At 43.1% G+C, this 16,008-nt stretch overlaps 1 protein-coding gene across 2 annotated transcripts in view; it reads right to left on the bottom strand.

Moving 5' to 3' along the window:
* WBP1L (WW domain binding protein 1 like) overlaps nucleotides 1–16,008 on the bottom strand; it is a 57,340-nt gene that overhangs the window by 12,357 nt on the left and 28,975 nt on the right. For both annotated transcript variants that reach the window (XM_055424750.2, XM_055424751.2), the window contains exon 2: nucleotides 682–784. In XM_055424750.2, coding sequence (XP_055280725.1) covers nucleotides 682–784 — 103 coding nt within the window. The remainder of the gene's footprint in view (nucleotides 1–681; nucleotides 785–16,008) is intronic.

Here is a 16,008-nt window from a genome sequence, read left to right as displayed (position 1 = left end):
ACAACTCAAAATGGCTTTGAGCTGACAGTAACAGGTTAGGTGGACTAAGAAGCCTCCAGACACTTCAGTTTGCAATCTGGGGAAGGAAAAAAGGGAGCTGAACCTCTATTCCTCCTCTCCAGGAGGGCTCTGTTGGCCATGACCTAAGGAAAGATTATCCCACTGAGAGGGACCCTCAGAAACAGAGGCGGCTCCTTGAGGATCTATGGGGAATTGGGAAATCCTGGTGTTTTTGTTTTATAACAGAAAATGGCATTACAGCTATCCAGAGAGCAGCCCGGCATCCACAGCAGCTTGGCTGCTGCAAACCTCTCTTTGCAAAGATGAGGAGTCTGGGCAGCTGGGCTGGCCCGTGAGAGGGCATAAGTTGTTGTCACTATTTGGCACAACCTGGAGAGGGCATCCAAGAGAAACCCACTCAGAAGCTTCTGCAGCAGATCTGCTAACGATGGCCTCTTAGGAGGGCTCAGACCATATTTTCCAGTCTTTAGCTCATGGTGTCCAAAGAGCACTAGAGCACTCCTCCTCTACAGAGGGATTGCTTCCAGAACCTAGCAGAGTCTGCTCGCCAACACTGCCACTGAGAGTAGGAACAAGGCTGACCAGCTTTCAGTTTCCCAATGAGCAGAGGTGGTGAACTGAGACAGTTGGACACCAAGAAACCCCCAGGCAAGGACTTACACCAGAGTTCATAGTAGTAGTTGCAGCACTGAGACTGTCCACAGCAGTGTCCTGTGTCACAGATGTAGCTTTGATTGTTGGTACCCACACAGGTTTCCTTATCCTAAAAGAAATTTAAACAAATTTTAGCATATTAAATTATAGCTTTTAAATACCACTTTTCTTCTCATAGGGCTTCCTTGGTGGCTCAGCTGGTAAAGAATCTGCCTACAATGCAGGTGACCCGGGTTCAATCCCTAGGTCAGGAAGATCCCTTGGAGAAGGAAATAGCAACCCACTCCAGTATTTCTGCCTGAAGAATTCCATGCACAGAGGAGCCTGGCGGGCTACAGTCCATGGGGTCACAAGGAGTCGGACATGACTGAGCGACGAACACTTTCTTCTTATCCCCCTCTTTCTGGTCGCCTATCCATTCTCTACCAAACAAGTCTACACCAATATTTACTCCATTGAGAAAAGAAAAGAAAAGAAAAACCACGCAACAACAGTAGATTTAAGAAAAATAATATGGTTTATTAAAGAGGGAAGATTCAGTACACAAAGCCAAGTGGTAAAGACCAGAGTTCTTAGAGAGAAAAACAGAGCAGAGTCCTCCTTGCTTTATGTCCAAGCTGAAGCACTCCATGTTCTGATGTTAATTTAGCCATAAGACAGTCATGATTCTCCTGTAACTGGCTGTACATTTTAAATAAAACCAGCTTCTCTGTGAAAGTTCCTGGAATAATTAAGGCAGTATGTATTCTAGGATTAGCATCTGGTCAGCCAGTCCATCCTCCCTTTAAAACACATGATCTCCAAAGTCAATTACAGCGTGATTCAAAAGAAGGCTGAAAAACTTGCTACTAAAATTCTTCAGTCTTAAGAGTGACTTGCTTAGGTGACCTAATGCAGTTTCAATTTGCTAGATCTTTTTTTGCTTATCAGATGATCTCTTAATAATCTTGACTGGATCTAGAATTCACACTGTCCCTTGTCAGGGACAGCTATAGAAAGGGCACTGCTGAGTAATCATCTAGCATTTTGCCAAATTCTATTCACAGCACTGGTGGATGGGAATAGAGGTGGAAGGGTTTATTTTATATTTCACAGTTAAGATATGAAACTTAAATAAACTTAAATAAGTTTATAAATAAGTTTATAAAAAATAAACTTCAGCCTCCAATGTCCTCTGGGCCACAGTGCATGAGACCTATTAAGATGTGGCTTTCAACATTTCTTTATCCTAAAGAAGCGACACACTCATTGACTGGACACCGTCTCTGTGCCGAACACTGGGCTGGGTAGGAGAGACATGAAGATGAATAAGACATTGTCCCTAACCTCAAGAAGCACAGTTAGGAAGGGAAAAAACTCTGCTCAGCAAAGAAACTAAAACCACAGTATTGTATTTGCTGCTACTCAGGCTGACCCGGCCCACAGTGTACATCCGGGAGGACACTTGCCAGTGGAAATTCAAGCCACATAGTTGGTTCCTGTTCTCTGGGCCCTGCTCTACTACGCTGTCTATTTGGCCAAGGGTATAAACAAAGCAATCCAGAGACTGTCTACAGGGCTAGGGGCTGGGGACCTGAAGCCACAAGGCGAAGACAAAAGAAAGGGCACGGCTGAAACTCAGATCCCTGGCTCAGAGCGTGTTTCCACCACATCCACAGGTGTTTCCTGGTCTTTAAGAGTCTTACACCCTGGTGCAAAGGAGTTTAGGAAGAAGGAAACATGGGCAAGACATCTATTGATTCTGACAAGGACAGTTTTGTAACAGTGCTGCACACAGAATTCTATTGTTGCCTCCCTATGTCCACCATAAGTAAAATGGCACACCTAGAAGGTGGCTGTCCACTAAGATGTCTCCTCTGAGGCCTGATGCATGTGGAGAAAGCAGATCTGTGCTCGATGCTTTTGCTAGAACACACCTCCTCTGACTTCAGAGCAAAACACTGCTTTCCTAAGGACATGAAAAAGTTTCTCCCAAGTTTACCAGTCCCTGAAATGCCATTCTTCTGACCTGGCTCACAAGAGCACAGTTCAAACTGTCCAGATAGTTTCGAAAAGAGGCTGTGTTGCCTATACCTCAACACATGAAAGAATCCAGCGACACTGTACCTCAAAAAAATTTATCAGATGAGGTCCAGGCTTGGAATACAGGGTGGTCAACTGGTCCTCTGTGAAGCAAGAAATGGAATGTGTTTGAAATCTAAACATGTGGCATCTTAATGAACTACTGGTGTCAGCTTTTCTCTTGGCTCTGCCACTCAACAAGACAGGAAGCCTGGTATAAACAGAACCCTGCTCTTTTCCCTGCTCTTCTTCCACTTTCCCAAAGACAGCAGACTGTGGCAGCATCATTTAACTCAGGTTCCCAAATACTTTTTACCTAGGATATCTCATCCCCTGTTCTCCTCTCCCCAAATAGAGTCCCCAAGTTGTCTAGGATGGTCTTGGTTATGGGAACTGTCATTTTCTGCTACAGGAGGAAGGAAAGTAGGTCGGCAGTTAAAGAAGAAGAGACATAGACTCATGGACCTTTACAAGGAAGAAAAGATGGATTAAGAGGGTAGTGAGATGTGAGCATGATGAGCTCCTCCAGAGAAATACCTACTGGTAGATCCAACCAGTCCATTCTAAGGGAGGTCGATCCTGGGTGTTCATTGGAAGGACTGATGCTAAAGCTGAAACTCCAATACTTTGGCCACCTCATGCGACGAGCTGACTCACTGGAAAAGACTCTGATGCTGGGAAAGGTTGGGGGCGGGAGGAGAAGGGGACGACTGAGAATTAGATGGCTGGATGGCATCACCGACTCTGTGGACATGAGTTTGAGTGAACTCTGGGAGTTGGTGATGGACAGGGAGGCCTGGCGTGCTGTGATTCATGGGGTCGCGGAGAGTGGGACACGACTGAGCGACAGAACTGAACTGAACTGAGGAGAAGAAAATCCAGAAGCCTTGGGTTTGGTTCTAGCTCTGCCATTACCGAGGAACAGGACTCTGGGCAAGTTACTCACTCAGCAGTCCAAGAGCTAGTTAAGATGCTCACTCATGTCTCCTTCAACCTGAAGAGTCTACCAGCCTTCCCACCTCCCATTCCTTTTGGCAGCATCCAATGCAAAAGTTCCTGTAACCTATGTCTCCTCTCAGTCAAAGCAAAGAATCAGTTCAGTTCAGTTCAGTTCAGTGGCTCAGTCGTGTGCAAATGTTGCTTGGTGCTCTTCTACCCTTCCCTGTAGGAGGAAGTCACCCAGAGGACTTTCAGGGATCTCCAGGCAGCTCAAGATCCAAATGGTTAAGATTCTGTCAGATCTGGGTTCAAAGTTTGGCTCTCACACTATGCTTATTAACTGTGGTTAACTTCAGTAGTAACCAAACTTCTCTGAGCTCTTAATATCAATGTTATTCTCTGAGTCATTATTGCTGGGCATGAAAGACCGTTCAGTAAGGAGCACTTTGCTTTCAATGAGAGACCATCAATAAGGAGCACTTTGCATTCACTTAGGACTATTTCTCAGAACAGTAAAGCTCACTGGCAATGAGGGCTGCTCCAGACACATAAAGAATAGAAAAAGGAACTGGAGAGAATGCAATGGAAAGTTCAAATATGAAAAATTCTCAGCATTCTTCACGAGTACCCTTTGCCTTTCTTCTAAGCATCTCCAAGGACTATACACAAATTACATTGTTTAGGCTAAGTCTCAAGTGGGAAGTTAATATCCCACCCCTCCCTTCCTCAAGAGTGAATGAGAGAATAAACTGCCCTTCCTATGGGCAAGAGCTCTGTCTCTTTAATCCCCATCCCCAACTCCAAGAATGCGCACAGTGCTGGGCACACAAAGGTTTGATGAATGAAACAATGGCTATGCAGCCTCCATGAAGGCAGAATGAGCTGGGGTGAATAATACTGCGTACCTGCTATGTGCTAGGCACTGTTCTAAATTCCTTACAAGAGGATAAGGTGGGTAGTAAAAGAGAACTGAAGTCAAGGGAGGCTAAGTAACTTGCCTGAGGCCACGCAACTAGCTAATTCATCTGATGTCAGAGCCTGAGCTTTTAACTAATAAACTAGAACATCCTTGGTTTAAGTTATACTTCTCCACTTGCTTTTAACACTTTAGATGCTTAAATAAATAAACTAAAATCCCCAAACACAATCAACATTTTGTCTTTGACGGAAAAAGTAAGGTCCCTGCCCTTAAGGAGCTCTTTGACTTTGGGAACATTTTCTACTTGGCAGTGAGGAGGGGCAACATGCTTGGGGCTCCTCCTTTCTTTGCTTGAAAGGTCATTATTTTCACACACTAATTTTCTGAAAAGTAAAATGGTGTTTCATCCCATTGTGGAACATGGGGCCTTCACCCGTTCCTTCAACATTTATTGAGTACCTACCCTGCACCAGCACTGAAATAGCAGTGGGGAACACAACGGGCAAATAAAAGGTGAAAAGTGGGACTTCCCTGGTGGACACGTGGTTAAGAATCCACCTCCCAATGCAGGAGACATGGGTCCAATCCTTGGTCCAAGGAATTCACATGCTGTGGAGCAACTGAGCCCATGCACTACAACTACTAAGTCTACACTCTAGAGCCTATGAGCCACAACTACTGAGCTTGCCTGCTGCAACTACTTAAATCTGAGCACCCTAGAGCCCGTGCTCTGAAACAAGAGAAGCCACTGCGATGAGAAGTCCGCGTACCACTAGAGAGGAGCCCCCACTTGCTACAACTAGAGAAAGCCTACATGAAGCAATGAAGACCCAGCACAGCCAAAAATAAATAAATAAAACGTTAAAATAAAACAAGCTTTAAAATAAATAAATAAAGGGCAGACCAGTCATGGTCTTTACCCTCATGGAGCTTAAAGTCTAATGAAAGATGATAAAGTAATCATACAGATAAAATTGCAAGTAGGAAGGAAAAAGACCTCATTTGGTAAGCGTCTACAACCGAAATTAGTTAACTAGAAACTAGTTAAGGAGGTCCAGACAGGTGTGAGGAAGAACTGAGACTGCCAGGATGGTTAGAAAGTTAGTAACCAAGGAAGAGGGGTGAGAAGAACAAAGGAAACGGTAAAAGGCAAGTCCTTTAGCTAGGAGATGGCTGAAAAAGTAGGTAGGGAGTTAGCTAAGTGGGGATAAGATGAGATTTGTATTTTAAAGATACTTCTCAGCAATGTTCCATTTACACAAACTCCTGGCCCCAAAACACAAGAAATGTAGACTTGTTAAAAAGGAACTTTGAGTGAATAACACGTGCTCTTATGCTGAGGTCTTTCATCTCAGAATAACTGTGGTGATGACCATCAAAATTCTCATTTGTTATAGGTGTGACTTCTGGTAGCACAGTGACCAGCTGCTCTAAGAAACAGGGCATATATGGTCACCAAACAAAAAGCACAGGCAGGAATAACCAGTAAGCAAGACCAACACCGAACTGGAAAGAACATTTTTTTTACAATGGAAAAGGATGAATAGTATGCCTTTGCACATATGCAAAAAATTATCTCTTCGGCAGCAGCATAAACTATGGGACTAACATAATTTTCCTTAAGAGTTTCCATGTCTTTGAGTTGCTATTCTTAGCTGAGCCACTGTAAAGGTCAATTTAATCAGTGTAAGAACTTTCAAAATGCCAGCATAAAAAGAGACACTGGGCAATAATAGTTCCCCAGGGATGGTTTTAATTTGCCAATTTATGGGGCTGGAAAACCCTGCTAGCAACTGGCAACAGCATCTTCATGCCCTTAGGAAAGCATTAATGTTTAATAGTGAAAAATAGGAAAACTGAAATCCTTCACAGGTTGCTAAATCACAAACGCTAAATCTCTTGGCTGTTGGATACGAGTGAATTTGGAGCACCATCTCTGGCTTTCTCTACAGGGAAGAGGAATGGTTTCCTAATGGAAACACCCATTTCTAAAACTGAATAACAAATACGTATTGATATCACTTTCTCCACAAGCCAGGCATTATGTTAGATGCTACAGCTACTGCACTGAGCAAGAGACTCTAGGGGGAAAGATCCTGCTTTTGACGATATAGCTGAGTAGGTAACTTAAAAAATAAAATAATATTCTTTTAATTATATAGCTGAAAGCAAGGAAGAACCCCAGGGCCAAAAATGTTGGGGGTGGGGAACTAGAAACTAGAGTGATAAATGAGATCAGGCCTTTCCAGTTCCTGTGGGAGGGAGCTGTCTTATTTTCTTGAGTCTACCTAAAACAGGGAATTGGAACTGAGTTCTAATGTAAGGTGAAAACCCTCAAAGAGAGAAAGCAGACTAGAAAAAAGAGCCCACTGGCACACAGCAACAATAAGAAAGGTCTGAATTGAGAGGGAAAAAGTATCTTCTAATAATCTGTAACTACAAGCCTTTCCACAGGCTATTGAGATCTGAACTATTGAGAGCTGAGTGCCGAAGAATTGATGCTTTTGAACTGTGGTGTTGGAGAAGACTCTTTTGAGAGTCCCTTGAATCGCAAGGAGATCCAACCAGTCAATCCTAAAGGAAATCAGTCCTTAATATTCATTGGAAGGACTGATGCTAAAGCTGAAACTCCAATCCTTTGGCCACCTGACGTGAAGAACCGATTCATTGGAAAAGAACCTGATGCTGGAAAAGATTGAAGGCGGGAGGAGAAGGGGACGACAGAGGATGAGATGGTTGTATGGCATCACTGATGCAATGGACATGAGTTTAAGCAAACTCCAGGAGCTGGTGATGGACATGGAGGCCTGGAGTGCTGAAGTCCATGGGATCGCAAAGGGTCGGACACGACTGAGGGACTGAACTCAGTTGAACTACATAGTCCCAGGCCAAAAGTTTAACACAAAAAGTAGTCCCAAAATGAGACATCTGGCAGAGGAAATGTAAAATTCTAAAGAGACCTACCCTCAATCACAGCATGAAAGATACCCACAAATAAAGCTCTCTGCTGAAGATGAGCTCAAGCAAAATATAAAAACTATGTAAAAGTACAAACAAGATGTGGGAAATTCAATTAATAGTAGGGTTCAGTTCAGTCGCTCAAAAAAACCTTAATAGAATGATCAGATAAACTGTAATATATATACATGTTTAAAATGATTAAAGCCAAAAAGAAAAAATGAAAAACATGAGAAAATAACATACTAAAAAAGAAACTATGACCAAATGGATTTCAGGAAAAAAATTCAACTTGTAGAAAAATAGTTATTAAAATTAAAAATTCAACAGATGGTTTACACAGAGATTAGACCATGTTAAAGAGAGAATCAGTAGACTGGAAAGCAGATCTGAGAAAATTACCAGCAACCAGCTTCTACCAATTAAGAGAAAACACAAAAATGGAAAATAAGAAATAAGAAGAAAATGGAGTCGATAAAGAGACAACTGATTAAAGATGGAATTTTCAGACAATAATAAACTCATATCTGGGCATATTGTTTGAAACTGGAGAACAACCAAGACAAAAAAGATCTTAAATATATTCCAGTGAGGAAGACTGAAAATTAACAAGTGAAATTAGAATTTAAAGTACTAATAAGCTTCATAAAGATATTAAAACAGGATCATAGGACAAAGGGCTTTAGATGGGGCAGTCAGGAAAGGCCTCCTTAAGAAGGTAATGTCTGAGTTGAGCCCTGAATGATGAGAAGGAGCCAGCTTAAGCAGATCTGTGGGAAATGTGTTCCAGGCAGAGAGAATGTCAAGTACATGCCAAGACACCAATGCAAGAATGAAACTGGTGTGCTCTAGGAAAAGACGGAAGGCTAGCATGGCTGAGCACAGTGAATCTAAGGAAGAGTAGTGTGAAAGGAAGTACTGAGAATTCAGAATGAGGCCAGACCTCATATGCCTTGTACAACAGACAAGAACCTTTAACTCAGAATCAGCTATTTTTGTTCTATCCTAGACAGACATTTGGAGGGCATGGCAACCCACTCCAGTATTCTTGCCCAGAGAATTCCATGGATGGAGACTGGCAGGCTACAGTCCATGGGGTCACAAAGAGTTGAAGTGACTGAACACACTTGCACGCCAAGACAGAATCTTTAAATTCTAAAAATGAAACACTTTCACGTCCTCTGCAAGTGGTCATAAAATATAAATACACTCTTTATAAAGTTTTATGACTTTACCTTTATTTTTATAATAAGGAAGTTAAAATCACTTTTCTCCTACTAATAGTTTTAAGGCTGTTTGAAGAGCTGAAGGAAACAAGAATTGCTCAAAGGTCCCCTCCCCACTTTGTGCAGCATGCAGGATCTTAGTTCCCCAACCAAGGATGGAACCCATGCCCTCTGCAGTGGAAGCAGAGTCTAAATCAATGGACCACCAGGGAAGTCCCCAAGGGTGGGAGGACATTACAAAAGAGTTGGGGATGAAGGAAAGTAAACTGAGGCAGAGGGATGATTCTATAGGAGTCCTGGCCCATTGTTTCCCAGGTGTTACTCTAATCTCCCTTTGATGGTAGGGACTGTCACATTCTCCTTGTGTATTCTTCCCAAGGTATACTACACATGACAATTACTCCTTTAAGCTTTGCTAGCTATGGTTTCTTCCTTTCTAATAAGGGGCAAGCCCCTGCTAAGATGTGAACAAAGATCCTGCTTTGTATGCATTAGGGTATTAGGAACGGATTTTTATACTATTTTGTTGAGCTGTCATTTTCTGGAAGGACAAATAGCCTGGGCATGCTTCTCTAATCAAGCCAATAAATCTAATCTGGTAAGATTCAGCCTCACCCCTCAGATTTCATAGTGTGCTTTACTCCTTAAGGGCTCAAAGCTCCAGTCCTGGCTCAGGAGCACCCAGTCTCCCATATGCTGGTTGTAAAGTACTTTAAAGGGTAAAGCTAAACCCTGGAGCTAGTGACACACTTGGAAAAAGCCTACAACCAATGTGAGGAGCTGCTTCAAGATTTGGTGGCAGTGTGTGCTGCTGAAGGAGAGTTTCTGGGACCCCTGTAGCAGTACGGACTTGGTCCCTGTATGTCAACCTGTGAGGGTCTCCTGAACAATTCTCTCTAGGACTCTCAGAGACTGACTCTCCCCAAGAATCTGAGGTAGCACAACACAGTGAATCAGAACAAACCAGGGCATCTCACAAATAAGTGAATCTGCCCTCAAGTGGCCATGAACACATTTAGATAACAAAGGCAACAAAGTAGAGATGCATTTCCCAAAGTATGGTCCATAGGCCCCAAATCACTTGGGACGTTTGTTAAGAATGTAGACTAAGAATATCTGGCAATATAGACTGAAGATTTGCCTTTCAAAATACACTCTCCTGAGTGTATACATGTGTATGTACAGCTTTGCTGTCCACCTGAAACTCACATTGTTAATCAGCTACACTATACTAGACAATAAAAAGTTTAAAAAAAGTACATATATGTGCTTATGCTCATATATATTTAAATTCAACATCCACTGCCCTAAATTTATAACAAACATACAGCATACACATTTCTTTACCTCTAAAAGTGGAAGCATCTATCTCTTTCTATAATCTTAAACACATCCCAACAGTTACCCTCAAGAGTTGCCACTTAGAAACATAGCACATAAAATTACTTATGCTCTCCTGCCTCATTTCATAAAAAAATACAAACAGATAATGATCATAATTTTTTAGGTGAAACGTCAGGTATGCTGCTATCCACACCAGTCCTGCTACAACCAAAGCTGCACTGCAACTGGAGCCTCATTAAACAGCCCCCAAACAGAGCAGCCAGCAAAGAAATTAAAACCCATTTCCTGTGTTGCTAATAGGAACCTGAATAACAAACTCAGAAAAAGCCACTTGATACTGGTAGGAAAATCCCAGAGCAAAGATCCGAAGTTGCAACATAGACCATGGTTTTATTAAAGGCTACTTGTTGATGTCCCAGTGCATGCAGGGCTGTGGGGTCTGGCCAGTGGTATAGCAGATCAGGACACTGGGTTAACCTGCCACTCTTTCACCCCTGGACACTTACAAGGAAAAACAGTTCTCCCTTGAGGTATCCTGGCAATCCCTCATCACTGGCTTCTTCTGCAACAGAATAAATGCACCGAGAAGTATGCCATCTTCAGCAAGAGCTGGTGCAAAGCCGAGGGACAAAATAGCAGGTAGCATGTGACAAAGCAAGTGGCACTCAGACAGAGCAGGAAGGCAATTCTACCATAGTGACTCCACATCTGGTCAGGAGGGCAAGTCCTTTCCTTCTGTATTAGCTTTATCACTGTCCCTCCTGTTTGAAAGCAGGGATTGCAAACTTCTGGCCCTTGGGTCACAAAAGGCCCACTACTGAGTTCTACGTCCACGTGGTACCTTTGTTTTACAATTGAAAAAAAAAAAGAAATTAACTGTCAACATCTGAAAATGAAAAGGATTCATACAGAAATTCTGATTTCCAGCTTCTGAAAATCCCGGGGCCACATTAGAGAAGGTCACAGACGTACATGGCCTCTAGCTCCACCTCAGCCTCCTCAAAACCCCTACTGTCCAAAAACCCCATCTGCTTGACTCAAGCATGTCACTGCCTAGCCCCTGTGGGCATCTGATGAGCTCCTCCTGCTCTCAAGGTTCAGTAATACCCCATTCATCCTCTCACTCTGAGATTAAGGCCTGCTCAGAGGCCCAAATATAAATGGCAGACATCTGAACTCTCTAGACCGAGGCTCCAGCTACACGTGCCATGCAAAACAGGTACCCAGACAAAGAGGAGGGTCCCTCTTCACTGACTGAGGAGAATACCTCTAGCCAGTCAGGAAAACCTCCAGCCACAACACTCAGGAAATGAGACAGAGAACCAAGTTCTGCCGGGTGCCTGTGTTTATCAACCATCTGGCTGGGCGTTTTTACCCAAGTTACATATTCCACTCTTTTTACAGGAAACCAGGAAACCGAGAATCAGAGTGATCACACAGCTAGAACAAGTTTCCTGGATCTAAAGCCTGAATTTTAGTGGGAAAAAACCCTGAATGATTAGCAGTTATCCTAAACTTTCATGCTGGATGCTGACAGGCACAAAAATGACAGATAACCCATGGACTTTGCCTTTGAGGAACTTTGTAATTAGTAAACTGTTAGGTTAAAAAAAAAAAAAAAGCTTCTGTTTCAGTTCTTATTGCTGAAAATCTTCCTAAAATATTCAGGTTCATTTTGTGCCTCAAATACACTCCAATGAACAGAATTCATTCCTTTTTTTTCCCCCAGTAATGTGGCAAAGCCTCAGGGTCATAATCTGAAGCAATGATGGTTATATACACAACACATACATATCTAGTCAGTTTATATAATACACATTTTTACAGGACTCAAAAGCTTTTCAAATTTAACAGTGAGCCTCACCTTTGAGCCTGCCAGCCAGAACCCAACAAGAGATCAGAAGTATTACCACCCTCATCTTACAAAGGAGGAACTGACACCAAGCCGAAGGCTGTGGATGACAGAATTGAGACCGTCAAAACTCTGATCTTCTGACTTTCAGTTCAGTATTCTTTCCATGACTGGGCTTTAGCTCATGAAAGTCTTTGCTTTACCTTGAACATGGCTCTTGATCAAATCACATAATCACTTTGCCCAAAAAGAGGTGCAGTTTTCAAGGGGATATGAAATATTGAAGGTACATGTTAACTTGTTGCTGATGTACTTTGAGAAAGATTCACTACAGTTTCACTAGACAGTTACGTGGGGTCTCAGAGCCCTTCTTCACTTTAAGCAAAACTCTAAATTAAACCTCTTTTTTTCTCAATAGTTCCACCCCACTGCACCAGGCTTTTGTTGGGGGCAAAAGAAATAATAATAATGGCACCTATCAGTTGTGTGCCTGACTGTCTAAAGACCAGTGCTCAGTCACTCAGTCACGTCTGACTCTTTGCGACCCTATGGACTGTAGGCAGCCCACCAGGCCACTTTGTCATGGGATTCTCCAGGCAAGAATACTGGAGTAGGTTACCGTGCCCTTCTCCACCAGAGACCAGTACCAGAGATTTATTGCCACCAAAAAGTCCAAGGAAACCACTGGCTTCTACCTCAACAAAGGGTTACATTAAAAATGTTACCCCTGAGCGAACTGATACAAGACTTCTTAAAATCTTCATCGTGTCCAACTCTTTGCAACCCCATGGACTGTAGCCTGCCAGGCACCTCTGTCCATGGGGATTCTGCAGGCCAGAATACTGGGGTGAGTTGCCATGCCCTCCTTCAGGGGATCTTCCCAGCCCAGGGATTGAATCCAGTTCTCTCTCATTGAAGGCAGATTCTTAACTGTGTGAGCTACCAGGGAAGCCCTTCATCGTTCTGGTTTATAAGTAATCATATCTTCTTGTGGTATTGTTTTTCCCTAATGAAATATGATGATCAGCTTCTTTTCCTGTGTTTATTGTAGTCCACATATCTTCTTCAGTAAAGTATCTCTTTCAAATAAAAATCTTCAGAATCCAGAGGCTTTCTTCAAGATTGAATAACCTTAAAAGAACTTTCTGAATTTTAAGACCTGACATCTAAAGATTAAAAAAGACACCAGATAATTTAGAAAAAGGGGAATTTAGTATCCCCCTTTTCTGTTATCAAAGATAGATTATAATGCAGGTCAAGAAGCAATAGTTAGAACTGGACATGGAACAATGGACTGGTTCAAAATTAGGAAATGAGTTTGTCAAGGTTGCATACTGTCACCCTGCTTATTTAACTTCTATGCAGAGTACACCATGCGGAATGCCCTCCCAGATGAAGCACAAGCTGGAACCAAGAGTGCTTGGAGAAATATAAACAACCTCAGATATACAGATGAAACCACCCAAATGTCAGAAAAGTGAAAGGAAATAAAGAGTCTCATGATGAAGGTGAAAGAGAAGAGTGAAAAAGCTGGATCAACATTCAAAAAACGAAGATCGTGGCATCTGGTCCCATCCCTTCATGACAAACAGATGGGGAAACAATGGAAACAGTGACAGATTTTATTTTCTTGGGCTCCAAAATCACTGTGAATGGTGACTGCAGCCATGAAATTAAGACACTTGCTCCTTGGAAGAAAAGCAATGACAAACCTGGACAGCATATTAAAAAGCAGAGATATTACTTTGCTTACAAAGGTCCATATAGTCAAAGCTATGGTTTTTCCATTAGTCATATATGGATATGAGAGCTGGACAATTAAAAAGGCTGAGTGCTGAAGAATTGAGGCCTTCAAACTGTGATGCTGGAGGAGACTCTTGAGAGTCTCTTGGACTGCAAGGAGATCCAACCAGTCAATCCTACGGAAATCAATCCTGAATATTCATTGGAAGGACTGACGATGAAGCTGAAACTCCAATACTTTGGCCACCTGATGGGAAGAGCTGACTCATTTGAAAAGACCCTGATGCTGGGAAAGATAGACACAGGAAGAAAAGGGGACAACAGAGTATGAGACGGTTGGATGGCATCACTGACTCAATGGAGAGAGAGAGAGTCAATGGACAGAGTTTCAGCAAACTCCGGGAGAGGGTGAAGGACAGGGAAGCCTGGCGAGCTGTAGTCCATGGGTTCACAAAGAGTCGGACACACTGAGCGACTAAACAACAAAGGGCCACAGCAATAGGCATCCAGCTTGAAATATGGATTGTTATTAAAATAACTGTAGCCTAATTGTTCTTTATATTCCCCAGGAGGCTCAAAGGTAAAGAAGCTGCCTGTCAAGCAGGAGATGCAGGTTCCATCCCTGGGTTGGGAAGATCTTCTGGAGAAGGAATGGCAATCCATACCAGTATTCTTGCAGGGAAAATCACATGGACAGAGGAGACTGGTGGGTTATAGTTAGTGGGGTCACAACAGTCGGACATGACTGAGTCACTGAACAACAATTATTCTTTAAGCTGTGTAAAGTTATTGATATTTGGGCAATTCTGAGATTCTACCCTTCTGGGGGTGGTTTTTCAGATTTTTCAGAGATAAAATGTCAGTTCCAAAAGGGTTTGATCTTATCTACTGGCCATAAAAAACGAACTCTAAACCTGTCCTTGAGAAGGCATAGTTCCTGCTGATTGGGGCAACCAAGATGTTAAGATTCTAAACTTCTGGGCAGATAACACATGTTGCTTAGAAAGCAGCAGGAAAAAGTACCCCTATTTCCTTCCTCTTTATTAAAACATCTCAGTTCACCCCCCCGAGACCTGTGGCTTGTGACTGCCTCCTGAGCAGAGTGCCACACACTATGCAGCAGTAGTTTTCCATCCATCCTGTCTCCACCTTGGCTCATCAGCCTGTGGTACCCGCAGGATCAATCCCAGATGAACCGAATGCACAGATGCAGAACCTACACATGCTGAAAGCCAAGTGTACGCAGTTCTTTTACATGGAGGGCTTGAGCAGCCTCAGATTTTGGTTATCTGCAGGGCTTGTGGAACCAAACTCTTGTGAATACTGAGGGACAAATGTACTGACATTTGGAGTCAGATAATTCTTTGCTGTGGTGACCCTCCTGTGCATTATAGGATGTTAAGCAGCAACCCTGGCCACTATTCACTAGATGTCCAAACATTGCTAAAAGTCCCTTGGGGAGGGGGGCAAACTGCCCTTAGTTTAGAACTATCATTCCAGCCAAACTGAAGCACACAACTCAGTGCAGAATCATGTTTCATCCGGTCTTTGTTACACGATTGTCCTTTGGGCTCCCCAACCACTCTGTAAATTCCCTAAGAGAAGGATGAAGTCTATCTCACAAGTGCACCTATCCAGCAAAGGATGAGACACACAAAAACTTTCAGAAAGTACTCATCCTGGTGACTTGACGATGAAGTAACCCCACAGGCTGTTCCTCCCCCATGCTCCCCATGCCCCTTAGCTGCGCTGTATAAGCAGCAGCCTGAAGGGATCCTCCAAGGGTTAGGCCAGGGCTGTTGCAACATAATTTTACATGATGACTTGAGACCGACCCATGGCTCTCTGGGCTTACAGTAAACCAGCAAAATCTGAGCCTGGTCCATCAATCCGGAATCTTACTCCCAAGGCAGGGAAATGACTGCACATTCTATTTTCGTTGGCAGCCCATTCCAGCCTATCCGAGGCTGCCTCACCACACTCCAGGACCACACTCCAATGAGTGGGAGGTCATAGGTATTCACACTACTGCCTGGGGTGGGGGGGGGACCAAAGGATTTCCAAACCCTTGAAGAAAACCACAGAATAGGCTGTGCAATATTTGAAACCAAGAACAAGACCATGCGTCACAGTTCAGTGGAAGCTCCTGAGAACATGTGTGTTAAGCAAGAGAACCAAACAATAGAGAATACTCTGAATCCCTGATGCGATGCCCGAGGGAACCAACGGCTTCTATGCAACTCAGTCCCAGCAAACAATTCACCACTTGTAAGAAAAGAAGTCACACTCCA

The sequence above is a fragment of the Moschus berezovskii genome, chromosome 12 (genome assembly GCF_049115385.1).
Source record: "Moschus berezovskii isolate FMDL1 chromosome 12, NW_MosBer_1.0, whole genome shotgun sequence".
Lineage (NCBI taxonomy): Eukaryota > Metazoa > Chordata > Mammalia > Artiodactyla > Moschidae > Moschus > Moschus berezovskii.
This window is presented reverse-complemented; position numbering and strand designations above follow the sequence as displayed.